Raw genomic sequence first — 17,722 nt, 5'->3', positions numbered from 1 at the left:
AAACAAATAAAGTGAAATAAAAAGGACCAGTAAGGAAACATTATAAACTATGTTTCCCTTTAAACAGAGGATAAAAATTAAAAAATAGAAAAAAGTAGAGAAATGCTGAATGTACAACTCTGATTAGAAGAAAATTTCAGGAAAAAATAAAAACCCATTGATCAGCAGCAACACAGAAAAGCTCATGTGTAAATCAACTATACTTCAACAAAATTAAACATAAAAGGTGAAACTTCATTTTTGTCCATGGCAATGGGACAGAAGTTCAGTACCCAAGAGGACTAGAAACCAATCCTGTAAAATGTAGAGATCACTGTGATTTTGTTTTTAATATGCAATTTTTATTAAGTGAGTCCTTCCTGGATTATACAGCTATTGTAAGAAAAGATTTCCTCTTTTATTTCTCTAGTTAACCAGGATTCTGTAGAGTAGATGAGTCTCAGTCGTTCAGCTGTGTCCAACACTTTGCAGTCCCATAGACTGTAGCCCACCAGGCTCCTCCATCCATGGGATTCTCCAGGCAAGAATACTGCTATTTCCTCCTCCAAGGGGTCTTCCAGATCCAGGAACTGAACCCATGTCTCCTACATCTCCTGCATTGGCAGGCAGATTCTTTACCACTGTGTCACCTGGGAAGCCCGGATTTTGTGGAATGCCACCCTAAAAGACTACATGCAGGGAGAAACAAAAACAGCAAAAGGAGTGAACACTCCCATCTTCAAACCAACTATGGAGACTCTAAGGAGGCAGGATGGAAACCTGAATTCTAGGAACTGCCCAAGAAAACCCCTGGGAGACAAAGGCTCTCTTGAATTGGTGGAGATACTGGCTGCAGCCTGGACGGAGACCAGGTACCCAGGAGAGGTGGGACAAGTCTTAATATAAGGCTGCTGTCAAACAACTGCTTGCCCTTGGCTGCAAAATGGGTAGCAGCAGCCCAGGAGGCTGGAGCCAGTATAATTTTAGGAGAGTACTAGAATCCTCCAAGGACAGGGAAGCGACCATAACAGGTGCCAACTGACCACCCGCCCTTGGGAATTCACCCTTTCACATACTCAACTAAATTTTTAGGTGGCTGGTTAGTTAGAGCCTAGGGAGACCACTTCTGTATATATGCTCCTTTATGAGGTGTAAAGACCTGGCCATTTTTCTATAAAAGCCATCTTTCTAAAGGAGCCCCTAAAGTCAGGAACAAGACAAGGGTGCCCATTCTCAACAATACTATTCAACATAGTTTCGTAAGTTTTAGCCACAGCAATCAGAGAAGAAAAATAACTAAAAGGAATCCAGATTGAAAAAGAAGTAAAACTCTCACTGTTTACAGATGACATGATCCTCTATATAGAAAACCCTAAAGACACCACCAGAAAACTACTAGAGCTAATCAATGAATATAGTAAAGTTGGAGGATATAAAATTAACACACAGAAATCCCTTGCATTCCTATAAACTAACAATGAGAAAACAGAAAGAGAAATTAAGGAAACAATTCCATTCACCACTGAAACAAAAAGAATAAAATAATTAGGAATAAATCTACTTAAAGAAACAAAAGACCTACATATCAGTTCAGTTCAGAATCTCAGTCATGTTTGACTCCTTGCAATCCCATGAATTGCAGCACGTCAGGCCTCCCTGTCCATCACCAACTCCCAGAGTTCACTCAGATTCACATCCATCGAGTCAGTGATGCCATCCAGCCATCTCATCCTCTGTCTCCTCCTGCCCCCAATCCCTCCCAGCATCAGGGTCTTTGTCAATGAGTCAACTCTTTGCATGAGGTGGCCAAAGTATTGGAGTTTCAGCTTTAGCATCAGTCCTTCCAAAGAAATCCCAGGGCTGATCTCCTTTAGGATGGACTGGTTGGATCTCCTTGCAGTCCAAGGGCCTCTCAAGAGTCTTCTCCAACACCACAGTTCAAATGCATCAATTCTTCAGCGCTCAGCTTTCTTCACAGTCCAACTCTCACATCCATACATAACCACAGGAAAAACCATAGCCTTGACTAGACGGACCTTTGTTGGCAAAGTAATGTCTCTGCTTTTCAATATGCTATCTAGGTTGGTCATAACTTTTCTTCCAAGGAACAAGCGTCTTTTAATTTCATAGCTGCAGTCACCATCTGCAGTGATTTTGCAGCCCCCCAAAATAGAAAACTATAAAACACTGATGAAAGAAATCATGCTGTTGCTGCTGCTGCTGCTAAGTCACTTCAGTCGTGTCTGACTCTGTGTGACCCCATGGACTGCAGCCTACCAGGCTTCTCCGTCCATGGGATTCTCCAGGCAAGAACACTGGAGTGGGTTGCCATTTCCTTCTCCAATGCAAGAAAGTGGAAAGTGAAAGTGAAGTCGCTCAGTCGTGTCCGACTCTTAGCAACCCCATGGACTGCAGCCTACCAGGCTCCTCCATCTGTTGGATTTTCTGGGCAACATAGATGACACAAATAGATGGAGAAATATACCATGTTCATGGATCAAAAGAATCAATATGGTGAAAATGAGTAAAGTACCCAAAGCAATCTATAGATTCAATGCAATCCCTATCAAGCCACCAACAGTATTTTTCACAGAACTAGAGCAAATAATTCCACAATTTGTATGGAAATACAAAAACCCTCGAATAGCCAAAGCAATCCCAAGAAAGAAGAAGAGAATTAGAGGAATCAACCTTCCTGACTTCAGAATATACAACAAAGCTACAGTCATCAAGACAGTATGGTACCGGCACAAAGACAGAAATATAGATCAATGGAACAAAATAGAAAGACCAGAGATAAATCTATGTACCTATGGACACCTTATCTTTGACAAAGGAGGCAAGAATATACAATGGAGAAAAGAAAATCTCTTTAACAAGTGGTGCTGGGAAAACTGGTCAACCACCTGTAAAAGAGTGAAACTAGAGCACTTTCTAACATCTTACACAAAAATAAACTCAAGATGGATTAAAGATCTAAATGCTGCTGCTAAGTCACTTCAGTCGTGTCCGACTCTGTGCGACCCCATAGACGGCAGCCCACCAGGCTCCCCCGTCCCTGGGATTCTCCAGCCAAGAACACTGGAGTGGGTTGCCATTTCCTTCTTCAATGCATGAAAGTGAAAAGTCAAAGTGAAGTCGCTCAATCGTGTCCGACCCTCAGCGACCCCACAGACAGCAGCCTGCCAGGCTCCTCCGTCCATGGGATTTTCCAGGCAGGAGTACTGGAGTGGGGTGCCATTGCCTTCTCCAATCTAAAGATCTAAATGTAAGACCAGAAACTGTAAAACTCCTAGATGAAAACATAGACAAAACACTCTCTGACATAAATCACAGCAGGATACCCTGTAACCCACCTCCCAGAGTAACGGAAATAAAAGCAAAAATAAACAAATGAGACCTAATTAAACTTAAAAGCTTTTGCACAATGAAATAAACTATAAGCAAGGTGAAAAGACAGCCTTCAGAATGGGAGAAAATAATAGCAAATGACGCAACTGACAAAGAATTAATCTCAAACATATACAAGCGGTTCATGCAGCTCAATTCCAGAAAAACAAACGACCCAATAAAAAAATGGGCCAAAGAACTAAATAGACATTTCTCCAAAGAAGACATACAGATGGCTAAACAACACATGAAAAGACGCTCAACATCACTCATTGTCAGAGAAATGCAAATCAAAATGACAATGAGGTACCGTCTCACGCTCATCAGAATGGCTGCTATCAAAAAGTGTACAAACAATAAATGCTGGAGAGGGTGTGGAGAAATGGAAGCCCTCTAACACTGTTGGTGGGAATGCAAACTAGTACAGCCACTATGGAGTACAGTGTGGAGATTCCTTTAAAAACTGGAAATAAAACTGCCTGCATTTCAGTTCAGTCACTAAGTCATGTCCGACTCTTTGCAACCCCATGAATCACAGCACACCAGGCCTCCCCATCACCAACTCCTGGAGTTCATTCAAACTCATGTCCATCGAGTCGGTGATGCCATCCAGCCATCTCATCCTCTGTCATCCCCTTCTCCTCCTGCCCCCAATCCCTCCCAGCATCAGAGTATTTTCCAATGAGTCAACTCTTCCCATGAGGTGGCCATAGTATTGGAGTTTCAGCTTCAGCATCAGTCCTTCCTATGACAACCCAGCTGGCCCAGCTGGGCCAGCAGTGTAATCCCACTGCTGGGCATACACACCGAGGAAACCAGAACTGAAAGAGACATGTGCACCCCAATGTTCATTGCAGCACTGTTTACAATAGCTAGGACATGGAAGCAACCTAGATGTCCATTGGCAGACAAATCATAAGAAAGCTGTGGTACACATACACAATGGAATATTACTCAGCTATTAAAAAGAATGCATTTGAATCAGTTCTAATGAGGTGGATGAAACTGGAGCCTATTATACAGAGTGAAGTAAGCCAGAAAGAAAAACACCAATACAGTATATTAATGCATATATATGGAATTTAGAAAGATGACAACAATGACCCTATATGTGAGACAGCAAAGGAGACACAGATATAAAGAACAGACTTTTGGACTCTGTGGGAGAAGGCAAGCATAGGATGATTTAAGAAAATAGCATTGAAACATGTATATTACCATATGTGAAATAGATGACCAGTCCAAGATCGATGCATGAAACAGGGCACTCAAACCCGATGCACTGGGACAACCCTGAGTGATGGGATGAGGAGGGAGGTGGGAGGGGGTCAGGATGGGGGACACATGTACACCCATGGCTGGTTCATGTCAATGTATGGCAAAAACCACAATATTGTAAATTAATAGCCTCCAATTAAAATAAATAAATTTATTAAAGAATAAAAAGCCAGTCATGCTCTCAGCCTAGTCACTTTCAGTTTTCCTTCACACTTTAATGCCTATTGTTAGAAATAAGTTATGTGGTTAAACAGTAAGTATGGGAAATGATTATAAAATAAATTCTATGTGGCAAAGTGGTAATTTTTCTCTAATATGAGACAGTTGAACATTTATATTTCAAGAACTATTTTCTAGAAAAGTAGTTTGCCATCAATCCCATACACGGGCTTGTAGAAAGGCATTGTGAAATAGGATAAAGACTGTGGATAACCCAGCAACTTGAATCATGTTTGCATTCAGAAAAGAATGTTCTTGTTCATTTGGACTTTACTTTGGGAGAATTCGTTTTTCATTTTTCACATTCAAAATACAGGAAGCCCTCCAAATCCAGATTCCCCATTCTCTTCCCTCTTTTTCCTTTCCAGTTACAACTTAATGCTTTACTAAATACTGTGGGCTGTATACGGACTGTTTTAGTGTCATTCAAAAATGCCTAATTTTTGACAAGAGTCTTAGCTAACTATCAAATTAGTAATCTTTAACTTCTAATGCTGCTGCTGCTGCTAAGTCACTTCAGTCGTGTCCAACTCTGTGACTCCATAGACGGCAGCCCACCAGGCTCCCCCGTCCCTGGGATTCTCCAGGCAAGAACACTGGAGTGGGTTGTCATTTCCTTCTCCAATGCATGAAAATGAAAAGTCAAAGTGAAGTCGCTCAGTCGTGCCCGACTCTTAGCGACCCCATGGACTACAGCCTACCAGGCTCCTCCATCCATGGGATTTTGCAGGCAAGAGTACTGGAGTGGGGTGCCATCATGATTTCAAACATTTACAGTGACTATCATTGAAAAATATAGATTCTGTTCCCCTATATTTAGTGACCCATCAGCATTAAACATCATTTACATATCTTGATGACCCAAGATCATTATTAAAAACATCAATCACTATAATGTGCTCGAGGTGAAATCTCTGGATGCAAATAAATGATCACTGTGTGGTATTACAGAGTCAAACACGTATTGATCCCAAAAATTATCATAGAAGATTTTCTTTAAAAGGTCTCCAATATCACCGTGATTCTGATTCAGTGTTTCTTATATGGTTCAGGTACATGATCTCCTGGGTTTAACATAGCTGACTTTCTGCAAAATCAAAGGCTTTCAATCAAGAGCTAAAGACACTTTTTTATGGCTATCTCCTAGAAAATGGTCTCTTTCTCTGGTATCACTGGTGTTGCTTGGATTGCTAGTATCACTTTAGAAGGTTAGCTGTATCTACGTCCCTAATACTGGATCTCATACAATATCCTGTGAGCCCATACTCTTTCTAACTCAACTGATTACACCTAAGTAGATAGTAAGGTGGAGGACTTTCCTAAACACAATCTTCTGTGACAAATTATTCCAGTCGCTACAAAGCTTTTCCTTTGACAAATGACTGGTTTACCCTCTGTAAGAAATAGCTATGACATCTTTGGACGCTTTAAATTGCCATGCTTCCAGGTAACAAAAGCTGTACTGTATGTCAGCACAAAACTCTGGCAATTCAGGACCACTCTCAGCCCCTTATTCTGCTTAAACCCAGAAGGAACACCATTCTTGGCACTTGCTAAGTACAGGAGGAATTAGCAGGAATCCACAAGAAGCCCACTTTGATCCCTGCAAAACTATCTGGGGGAACAGACTATATAAAAAATAAGAAAAAAATAGTCAGCCTCCTGAGCAGCTGATTATTCTTAACCACCTTCTGAAAAAGTATCTTAAGGGCTGAAAAAAATTCTAAAGAAACACCGAGCCTGAGTGGATTACATCAACTCAATCAATAGTATTTTTTATACAAATCTTGTCTTTTCAATTAAATTTGGCCCAGGCACAGAATCACACAGGAAGTTTGGGACATTGTCTAATTTATCCCCCCATACCCCACCAAAAAAATGCATAATGGATATTCTTATAAACTGATTAGACAGTCTAATAAGGCTTTATGCAGTGGTGATATTGGGCAACTTTAGATAATGCAGAACATTAAAAAAAAGAAGAAAGCTGCCTATTTCTATCACAATGAAATAGCAGTTGCCTGGGTAGTGGATTGGAGAAAGAAATAGCAACCCACTCCAGTGTTCTTGCCTGGAGAATCCCATGGACGGAGAAGCCTGGTAGGCTGCAGTCCATGAGGTCGCACAGAGTCGGACACGACTGAAGCGACTTAGCAGCAGCAGCAGGATAGTGGATGCTGCCCTGGTCAGACTCTCACCTTCTCTATTTGGTGAACGCTGCCTGACTTTGAACTGCCAGAGTATGCATTTCTTTGTTTTAAGATTTGCTCTGACTCCAGCAGCAGTTAGAGGAGCCCTACAATTAATGTCCTCAGGAGATAGCGCCACTCAACTACAGAAGACAAACTGGTTATGAATACTCCAACTCCCTCGCCTCTCAGGTGGGATAATGCAGGTGTTTGCAGAATTCCCCCTCACACCAGAAAAACAAAAGCCTCAAGTACCCATGGGTGTAACTTGCTTTACCAACATACCCTCTCTACCTGTCTCACGTCCACTCAAAGCGCAAATAAACTTGCCTTTCGATCCTTGTCTCAAGGTCTACTTCTGGTGGAACCTAAACTAGGTAAGCTTTTTTCATTAACACATCCTCCTGCTGACTCTTCTCAAGACTTCACAGCTTTCTACTTAATTGTGCACAAGTTTATTTTGAGTTTTGTCCACTGCCCTTTTCTGAAGGCAAGTGACAGATGTCAGACCCCCAGCTCTGTTCTGCTGCTCATATTCTGATACAGAAGCTACTAACACAGTTGGGAGACTGACAAGCAGCGGGGCATGTGTGTTCAGCAATCCCAGATAGAGAGAAAATAAGATGATGCATGTGGAAGCACTCAGTAAACAATACAGCATGACTGAAATACATTTATATTATTTCTGTGTGAGGACACACATATATATGCAGAGCTTTATTGTTTCTGTCTATTTTAAAAACTGAGCAATGTTCTACTTCCTCTAGGGGGGAAAAAAAGAGTTCACTGAAACTTGTACTGTACTCTCCACAGTAGAGAAAAATATTTGTTTTTCACTTGTTTCGTGAAAAATATTTTAGATACTTAAAATATAGGAGGCTATCAGGCATAGTGAACATATTAATATTTCAAGCCTGATATGAGGGAGCTGGTTTTCATCTTGGCTATAAAAGTTAATTCCAGCATTTCAAAGCAGTCATTGCAAGGTTTTGTGCCTCAATTTTCTTCCTCCAAAGTGAGAATGTGAGGGGAAGCATTCTCTAAGGACCCTTCCTACTCCTGACTTTCAGTTTGCCTTCTCTGAGCACAAGGCTTCTATTTTAAGTAGAAATATCTGCTACTAGCAGCTGGATTGGGAAATGATCACATCAAGTAGGGATGTGCAGCCAATAGATCCGTGCCTTTAACTGACTGAACTGAATACTAAACAGTGGACTCTGTGTGGCTGAGCTTGAAACCATATACCAGTCTCGATGTCCCTGTTCTCTGAAGTAAAAAGGCTTTTGCTTTAGTCTCTCAGGCCTCCATTAAGTCTTAAAAGAGTTAATGATTAGGAATCAAATAGTATTGTCTGTAACTGATGTATACTTGAATGCATTTTTAAGGTTAACTTAATATATATCCTAAAAAGAGATTGTATTTTTTCCACCTCTGCTATACAGTGGACCCTTACCAGCCATCCAACTTCATATGTAGTAGTCAGGTCAATCCCAATCTCCAATTCATACCCCTCACAGCTGCTTGGTGTCCATACATTTGTTCTCTACATCTGTGTATTTCTGCTTTGCAGTAATAGATTCACCAGCAAAATCCAAATTCATAAAAGCACATTGGTAAATGTCAGGAGCCAGAGGCTAGGGGTGGGGTAGAGAGGGGAGATAGGGAGCTAAGTGTTTAATGGGGCAGAATTTCAGCTTAGGAAGGTGAAAAATTTGGGAGACAGATGATGGTGAGAGTTTTACCATTTGTATGAAATTAATGCCACTGAATTGTACAGTAAAATATGGTTAAAATTGTATATTATGTGACTTTTAATATTAAAAAAAGAGTTAATGATTCAGAAATGTGAAGATGTTAAAAAAAAAAAAAAAAGAATAGCATTGAATTGGGAAACTGGTAACAATTTAGACGACAAATCCTTCATATGGCTGAATCACCAAACTCCCAGATCCCAAAAGATAAAGATAAAGACCTGACACACATTCCTAAGTTGTTTTTACAGGAAGCACACACCAACCAGATGAAAACTGCTGACCACAATCATATAGACTCTATACTGTTTGAAACTAGAAGGCTGATGATGCTGGAGACTTCGCCTTGATGCCAACCAATCTGACAACTGTGCATGAGCTGATCATGCACTCTGCAGCTCCCACCCCCACTTTTGTTGATGGCTTCCCCGAAAGCCATCACACTCACACTTTGGAGTGTGAGCTGCCCATTCCACCAGCCTGGCATCCTGCAATAAATGCTGGATTTATTTAATGTTGGTTCAATCCAACCCAGTGTCCATAGACTGGCTTTACTGTGTGAGGACAAGTGGACCCAAGTTTTGTTTGTTAAAAAGGTCAAAGGATGCTCTGCTCTGTTTTTTCCTTCTCTTTCTCCCCTTTTCCTTTGAGTTTTTTTTTTCTTTTTGCTGCGCATATTTTAAAAAGTGAAGCAACGTATAGAACTCATACTTCATGCTGAAGGTTGCTCTGTTCCTTTCTCTTTCTACATGCTCCCTGGGCCAGTGAAAGACACCAGCATACTCTTTTTTGTATACACTGGAACTTGCCAATAACTCTAGATGCTTTGAATCAAGAATTTATCCATTTTTGCAATCCCTGCCATCATCTTACTACTATCTGATCACTTCCTCATAGTAGCTATTCAGTTTTTCCTTAATGAATATATTCTATATTGATTCATAGTCATCTCACTCACACTGTGGTACCCTGAAATCTTTGTCTCATAATTATTATACCTTTTTATCTCAACAATCTGCTTTTTTATTTTTGTCACCCAATGATCCAGCAATGCCTTAGAACTCAGTGTTACTCAAATTTCTCTTACATTAGATTTCTAAGTTATTCAATCTTAAACTCTGAAATTCTGTTCTCTGACTTAAAACCAACCTCCTTTGACCACAACCATCTATACTTCTATCTCTCTAGTCATTCAACTTCAACAAACATGTCCCTGAATGGGTCTCTATCATACACAGCCATGGAATTATTTCTGTATTGAGAAGTATTTTCTTAAGTGAATTTAACCATTCATTCAACAAATGCTATAAAGTACCTACTAGGTGCCAGACAGTATGGTAGATGCAAAGAACACAAAGATGAATAAAACTGAGCCCCCGACTTGAAGGAGTTCACCCCTAGTATAGGCAGTGGAGAGGAAATATAAGTAACAGAAGTGGGCATTAGTACTACAGAAGAGCAACTAATGGAATACTACGTGAACTGACGTAGGAGACTCAGCTTGGGATGTCCTTGAGGCAAACTGCTTTACCACAGAATGCATGGGTACATCTCCACAACATCAATGCAAAAATAACATTCTTGTTAGACACAGACATATCTGATTGTATGGTCTTTAACTATTTTACAATGATGCAGACTTTTATTTGTATTTACTAAAGCCCTTTAAAATAAATTAGTGAGTGAATCTCACAAATATACTGAATGAAAGAAACCAGACACACAAAAATTTATTCTGCATGATTCCAGTTACACAGAGTTCAAAAATTGGCAGAATAAATCTATGACATTAATACTTAGGTGCTGGGGCAGAGGAGTGAATGAGTGGAAGAAGGTTCTGGAAGAAGGTTCCAGGGTATGTTTCTGATAGGTGATAATATTCTGTTTGTTAACCGGTTGTTACACAAATACATCCTATTTGTGAAAACGAACTGATCTGTACACTTATATTTACAAACTTTTCTATAGAAATACAAATTTCAATACAAAGTAAAAGGAATGAAGACTTGGAATAGCAAGTTAAATGCTATTAAATGCTAACAGTAAATATCTCTGGTTGATGGGAACATGATTAACTTTTGAAAAAGCATTTCTATGCTTTTGTATCTTCCAACTTAGTAACAATAATCACATATTATGATTTGACTCTGAATAAAAATACTATTGTTCAAAAAAATTAAAAAATAAACTATTATCCTATATGATTTAGAAACCCATTTTTTCCCCCAATCTGTCCACATAATTAAAGAAAAATTTTAAATGGGAATTCCAAACCAATCTATTTTTTTTCAAATTAAATTCACTTAAACTAAAAAACAAAAACAATTCACCCAAACAAATATTTTTATCTGTAGAGTATTGTAAGGTGCTAAGTTGGAAAAGGAAATGGGAACCCACTCCAATATTCTTGCCTGGAGAATTCCATGGACAGAGGGGCCTGGCAGGCTAGAGTCCATGGGGTCACAAGAGTCAGACACCACTTAATGACTAAACCACCAATGTATTAGTACATTAGGAAGAGTTGATTTGAAAAATAATGAGAATTCTGGCACTTCAGTGGCTTTCTGAACTTCATTCTTTTATAAATGTAAATGATGAAGATACTCTTACATTGCTTTTCAGAAATAATTAATGAAAATACCAATGATTTCAGCCATCAGTAAAAATTGAATCTGTTTGTATGTCTTAAATGACATAAAATAGAAAAAAAGGTATACTATATCATAAAAAGGAGATATTGGAAAACATACCAGAAGAAGCTTCCAGTCTTTCCAGTCGGCTGATTAACCAGTCAAGGGAGCCAGAAAATTGAGCACAGTTTTTACGATTTCCTCTAATTAATGCCGCTGCAAAAGAAAAAGCAGATTTTACGGTTATGTGATTTTCTAATTCAAAATCAAAGTAAGCCCATAGTAGGCACAAAATATTGGATCAAAAACATAATACATTAATTTTATACCAAAAACACATACAAATACATACACACACACACAAACACACACATACACATAAAATTGAACTGATATTTATTAATGGGGACTGTAAAAACACTGCTTATTAGAAGAAATACATTTTGAGAAAGTAACATTTCATATTTCAAGTAATAATGAAGGGTAATGTAAAAACTAGTCCTGGGATTTTCCCCACTTGGGTTCTAATACTCATTGCTTTTAATTAGCTGTGAAAAATTATTTAATTTCCTTAGAGTTCAATTTTCTCACCTATATAATGAAGAAGTTAAGAGAACATCAGTTTTTCTGAAAAAGTAGCACAAGATACTAGAAGACACAACAGGTAAGTGTAACAAACCTACAAAGATGTATCATCAAATTTTTATAGGAAAAAACAGGGTGTGAGGGCAGATGGCTAATGAGTTTGAAAACCTTCCCCCCACCCCACATCTCTTCTTTCCATTTAGAGATTCACAATGCATATGAAAGACTCTAGAAACTACTTTCTGCAGTAAAGTTACGTATTTCAACTTTTTTTTAACCTAGTAGTGTCTTCTACACCTCTCGAACCAAAGAACCCATTTTATCTGAAATGCCTATGTGACCTTTATGATATCTTTCAACCTAATTGATATACTCAATTTAAAACTCATTTCTCAGCAAAAAAAGACACAGATGTATAGAACAGTCTTTTGGACTCTGTGGGAGAGGGAGAGGGTGGGATGATTTGGGAGAATGGCATTGAAACATGTATAATATCATATAACAAATGAATCACCAGTCCAGGTTCAATGCAGGATACAGGATGCTTGGGGCTGGTGCACTGGGATGACCCAGAGGGATGGTACTGGGAGGGGGGTTCAGGATGGGGAACATGTGTACATCCATGGTGGATTCATTTGATGTATGGCAAAACCAATACAATATTGTACAGTAATTAGCCTCCAATTAAAATAAATTAATTAAAAAAATAAATAAAACTCATTTCTAAATCATTCAGTTATTTTAAAGGAAATATGGTAAATATTTTATGTAAGTTCTACTCTTATGCCCATAAGATTGTTCAGAAACTGTATAACTGCTTAAAAATGGCAAATGATGTTTTTTTTTGTTTGTTAGTTTTTTGTTTTTCACTTTTATTTTTTTTATTTGCTACTCAGTTTATTTTTTTTAATTTTACATATAATATATTTAATGTGAAAAATATGTTCCTATAAGAAAAAAAATCACAATTTTAAAATCTGGTAGTGCCAGGAGGTAGTTTAAAGAACTGAAGTTTGAGAATGCCACCTGTTCATCTCCTTGTTAAGAGCAACAGGGTTCAATGAAACTAAAATACTTCATATTTCCTCTTTTTTCCTCCCAAAAGCTGTTACCTGGCCTGAGAGGAACAAAAGCAATAATGACACAAAAGACAAGAAGGCTTAGGTTTGTTCAACTACATAAGAAAAGCTCATTTGTGAATGCAGCCCCATAACATTTGTACAAATATTACAAGGTGATGCATTCAATAACATTTGTACAAATATTACAAGGTGATGCATTCAATTACTTAGGCTCTTCTCCAGCTCTGGAATAAATAAGAGCCAGTAACCAGAGTTCCAAAGAATAGCAAGAAGAGATAAGAAAGCCTTCCTCAGTGATGAATGCAAAGAAATAGAGGAAAACAATAGAATGAGAAAGACTAGAGATCTCTTCAAGAAAATTAGAGATACCAAGGGAACATTTCATGCAAAGATGGGCTCGATAAAGGACAGAAATGGTATGGACCTAACAGAAGCAGAAGATATTAAGAAGAGGTGGCAGGAATACTGAGAAGAACTGTACAAAAATGATCTTCATGACCCAGATAATCACGATGGTGTGATCACTGACCTAGAGCCAGACATCCTGGAATGTGAAGTCAAGTGAAAGTGAAAGTGAAGTCCCTCAGTCCTGTCCAACTCTTTGCGACCCCATGGACTGTAGCCTATCAGGCTCCTCCGTCCATGGGATTTTCCAGGCAAGAGTACTGGAGTGGATTGCCATTTCCTTCTCCAGGGGATCCTCCTGACTCAGGAATCGAACCTGGGTCTCCCGATAGGAAACATCACTACGAACAAAGCTAGTGAAGGTGACGGAATTCCAGTGGAGCTATTTCAGATCCTAAAAGATGATGTTGTGAAAGTGTTGCATTCACTATGCCAGCAAATTTGGAAAACTCAGCAGTGGCCACAGGACTGGAAAAGGTCAGTTTTCATTCCAATCCCAAAGAAAGGCAATGCAAAAGAATGTTCAAACTACCATACAATTGTACTCATCTCAAACACTAGCAAAGAAATGTTCAAAATTCTCCAAGCCAGGCCTCAACAGTACAAGAACTGTGAACCTCCAGATGTTCAAGCTGGATTTAGAAAAGTTAGAGGAACCAGAGAGCAAATTGCCAACATAGGTTGGATCATCAAAAAAGCACAAGAGTTCCAGAAAAACATCTATTTCTGCAACACTGACTATGCCAAAGCCTTTGACTGTGTGGATCATAGCAAACTGTTAGAACTGAATATGGAACAACAGACTGGTTCCAAGTCGGGAAAAGATTATGTCAAGCTTGTATATTGTCACCCTGCTTATTTAACTTATATGCAGACTACATCATGAGAAATGCCAGGATGGATGCAGCACAAGCTAGAATCAAGATTCCCAGGAGAAATATCAGTAACCTCAGATATGCAGATGACACCATCCTTATGGCAGAAAGCAAAGAAGAACTAAAGAGCCTCTTGATGAAATTGAAACAGGAGAGTGAAAAAGGTGGCTTAAAAATCAACATTCAAAAAACTAAGGTCATGGCATCTGGTCCCTTCACTTCATGGCAAATAGATGGGAAAACAATGGAAACAGTGGCAAAATTTATTTTTGGGGCTCCACAATCACTGCAGATGGGGACTGTAGCCATGAAATTCAAAGACGCTTCCTCCTTGGAAGAAAACCTACGAACAACCTAGACAGTATATTAAAAAGCAGAGACATTACTTTGCGAACAAAGGTCCGTCTAGTCAAAGCTATGGTTTTTCCAGTAGTCCTGTATGGATGTGAGAGTTGGACTGTGAAGAAGGCTGAGCACCGAAGAATTGATGCTTTTGAACTGTGGTGTTGGAGAAGATTCTTGAGAGTCCCTTGGACTGCAAGGAGATCCAACCAGTCAATGGTAAAAGAAATCAGTCCTGAATATTCATTTGAAGGACTGATGCTGAAGCTGAAACTCCAATACTTTGGCCATCTCATGCGAAGAGCGGACTCATTTGAAAAGACCCTGATGCTGGGAAAGATTGAAGGCAGGAGAAGGGGACGAGAGAGGATTAGACGGTTGGATGCCATCACTGACTCGATGGACATGAGTTTGAGTAAGCTCCAGGAGTTGAATATGCACAGGGAAGTCTGGCGTGCTGCACTCTGTAGGGTCACAAAAATTCTGACGTGACTGAGTGACTGAACTGAATTGCTATTAACAGAGTGAAAAATGTTAACTAAACATTCCTTCCCAAACATTCAAAGAGAATATAAAAAATAAGTAGAACAGAAAAAAGAAATAGAGCAATAAAAGTAGACATTAATAAGTTAGAAATAAAAAAAATAAGTTAGAAATAGTAGAAGTGATCTATGTAATAAATTGAAATAATAGGACTGATCAACACTCTCAAGGACTCCCTCCCTTCAAAATATAAGCTAAATGCCAATAACTTTAATCAAGAAAAAAAAAGGACATAATTAAGAGGAACAGGAATCATACACAGCCACTTATTGCTGTACTGAAATTTTTAAACATTTAGAAAAAGGATGACTTTCAAATAATTTTTTCATGAAAATTGACCCAAAGAATAAAATCTAAATAGAATAACAAACAATGAGTAATATTTAGAAGTATGTCAAAGTCAAAAACATTTTTTCTAAATTCAGGAAATAAGTCACTGCTATGTTAAACTGTTCCAAAGTAAAGAAACTAAGAAAACCCTTCCAATATATTTTATCAAGACAGCATAACTTTGCTATGTATACCTAATAAAGAGGGTATGCATATCAGAAAACTAAAGGAAACTCTTAGCTATGAATACATATCCCCAAATCTTATACAAGGAGGCAATTTATAAATAACTATCAGTCAGTCTAGGCTAATAGTCAAGGCTATGGTTTTTCCAGTGGTCATGTATGGATGTGAGAGTTGGACTGTGAAGAAAGCTGAGCACTGAAGAACTGATGCTTTTGAACTGTGCTGTTGGAGAAGATTCTTGAGAGTCCCTTGGACTGCAAGGAGATCCAACCAGTCCATTCTAATGGAGATCAGCCTTGGGTGTTCTTTGGAAGGACTGATGCTAAAGTTGAAACTCCAATACTTTGGCCACCTCATGCGAAGAGCTGACTCATTGGAAAGCACTCTGATACTGGGAGGGATTGGGGGCAGGAGGTGAAGGGGACAACAGAGGATGAGATGGCTGGATGGCATCACTAACTCAATGGACCTGAGTTTGAGTGAACTCCAGGAGTTGGTGATGGACAGGGAGGCCTGGCGTGCTGCGATTCATGGGGTCCACAGAGCTGGACACAACTTAGCGACTGAACTGAACTGAATCAGTAATGCATTCAGTTCAATTCAGTTTCTCTTTGCAACCCCTTGGACTGCAGCATGCCAGGCCCCCCTGTCCATCACCAATTCCCAGGTTTACTCAATCTCATGTCCATCAAGACAGTAATTCCATTTAATCATCTCATCTTCTGTCGTCCCCTTCTTCTCCTACCCTCAATCTTTCCCAGCATCAGGGTCTTTTTGAATGAGTCGGTTCTTCGCATCAGGTGGCAAAAGTATTGCAACTTCAGCTTCAGTATCAGTCCTTTCAATGAATATTCAGGACTGATTTCCTTTACCAATAATAGGCTTGATCTCCTTGCAGTCCAAGGGACTCTCAAGAGTCTTCTCCAACACCAGAGTCCAAAAGCATCAATTCTGCAGGGCTCAGCTTTCTTTATAGTCCAACTCTCACATCCATACATGACCACTGGAAAAACCATAGCCTTGACTAGACGGGCCTTTGTTGGCAAAGTAATGTCTCTGCTTTTTAATATGCTGTCTAGGTTGGTCATAAGTTTTCTTCCAAGGAGCAAGCATCTTTGAATTTCATGGCTGCAATTACCATCTGCACTGCTTTTGGAGCCCCAAAAAATAAAGTCTGTCACTGTTTCCACTGTTTCTCCATCTGTTTGCCATGAAGTGAAGGGACCAGATGCCATGATCTTAGTTTTCTGAATGTTGAGTTTTAAGCCAACTTTTTCACTCTCCTCTTCAATTTCATCAAGAGGCTCCTTTGTTCTTCTTCACTTTCTGCCATAAGGGTGGTGTCATCTGCATATCTGAGGTTATTGATATTTCTCCCAGCAATCTTGATTCCAGCTTGCTTCATCCAGGCCAGCATTTCTCATGATGTACTCTGCATATCAGTTAAATAAGCAGGGTGACAATATTCAGGCTTGGTATACTCCTTTCCCAATTTGGAACCAGTCTGTAGTTCCATGTTCAGTTCTAACTGTTGCTTCCTGACCTGCATACAGATTTCTCAGGAGGCAGGTCAGGTGGTCTGGTATTCCTATCTCTTTAAGAATTTTCCACAGTTTGTTGTGGGTTCATTACTCCAATGAGAGAGAAATATGTTAGAATAAGTCAAAGGTGAAACATATGATGATCATCATAGACTCTGAAAATGTATGTACTTCAAAAAAAAAAAAAAAAAACTTAACTCTATTAGAATGCCTCTGCAACATTATCCAGACAAGTGTACATGTGTGTGCACGTGCAGAGTATGTTTTACAGATAAAGTGTGATCTACTAAATTCAGCAAGTTAGTCTTGAAGAAATCAGTTAAGGGAGTTTCTAAAGTAATGAAAAAGTATACAGAGAAATGCAAGAACACTCTTCCTAACACTGTTTATAATAGCA

General features: G+C 39.1%; 1 protein-coding gene across 7 annotated transcripts in view; it reads right to left on the bottom strand.

The window, feature by feature from the left end:
* RYR2 (ryanodine receptor 2) overlaps positions 1 to 17,722 on the bottom strand; it is an 827,636-nt gene that overhangs the window by 370,535 nt on the left and 439,379 nt on the right. For all 7 annotated transcript variants that reach the window (XM_059882653.1, XM_059882647.1, XM_059882648.1 and 4 more), the window contains one exon: positions 11,557 to 11,652. In XM_059882653.1, coding sequence (XP_059738636.1) covers positions 11,557 to 11,652 — 96 coding nt within the window. The remainder of the gene's footprint in view (positions 1 to 11,556; positions 11,653 to 17,722) is intronic.

This window comes from Bos taurus, chromosome 28, assembly GCF_002263795.3.
Source record: "Bos taurus isolate L1 Dominette 01449 registration number 42190680 breed Hereford chromosome 28, ARS-UCD2.0, whole genome shotgun sequence".
Classification (NCBI taxonomy): domain Eukaryota; kingdom Metazoa; phylum Chordata; class Mammalia; order Artiodactyla; family Bovidae; genus Bos; species Bos taurus.
The sequence above is the reverse complement of the archived record's forward strand: the minus strand, read 5'-3'. Positions and strand labels throughout refer to the sequence as shown.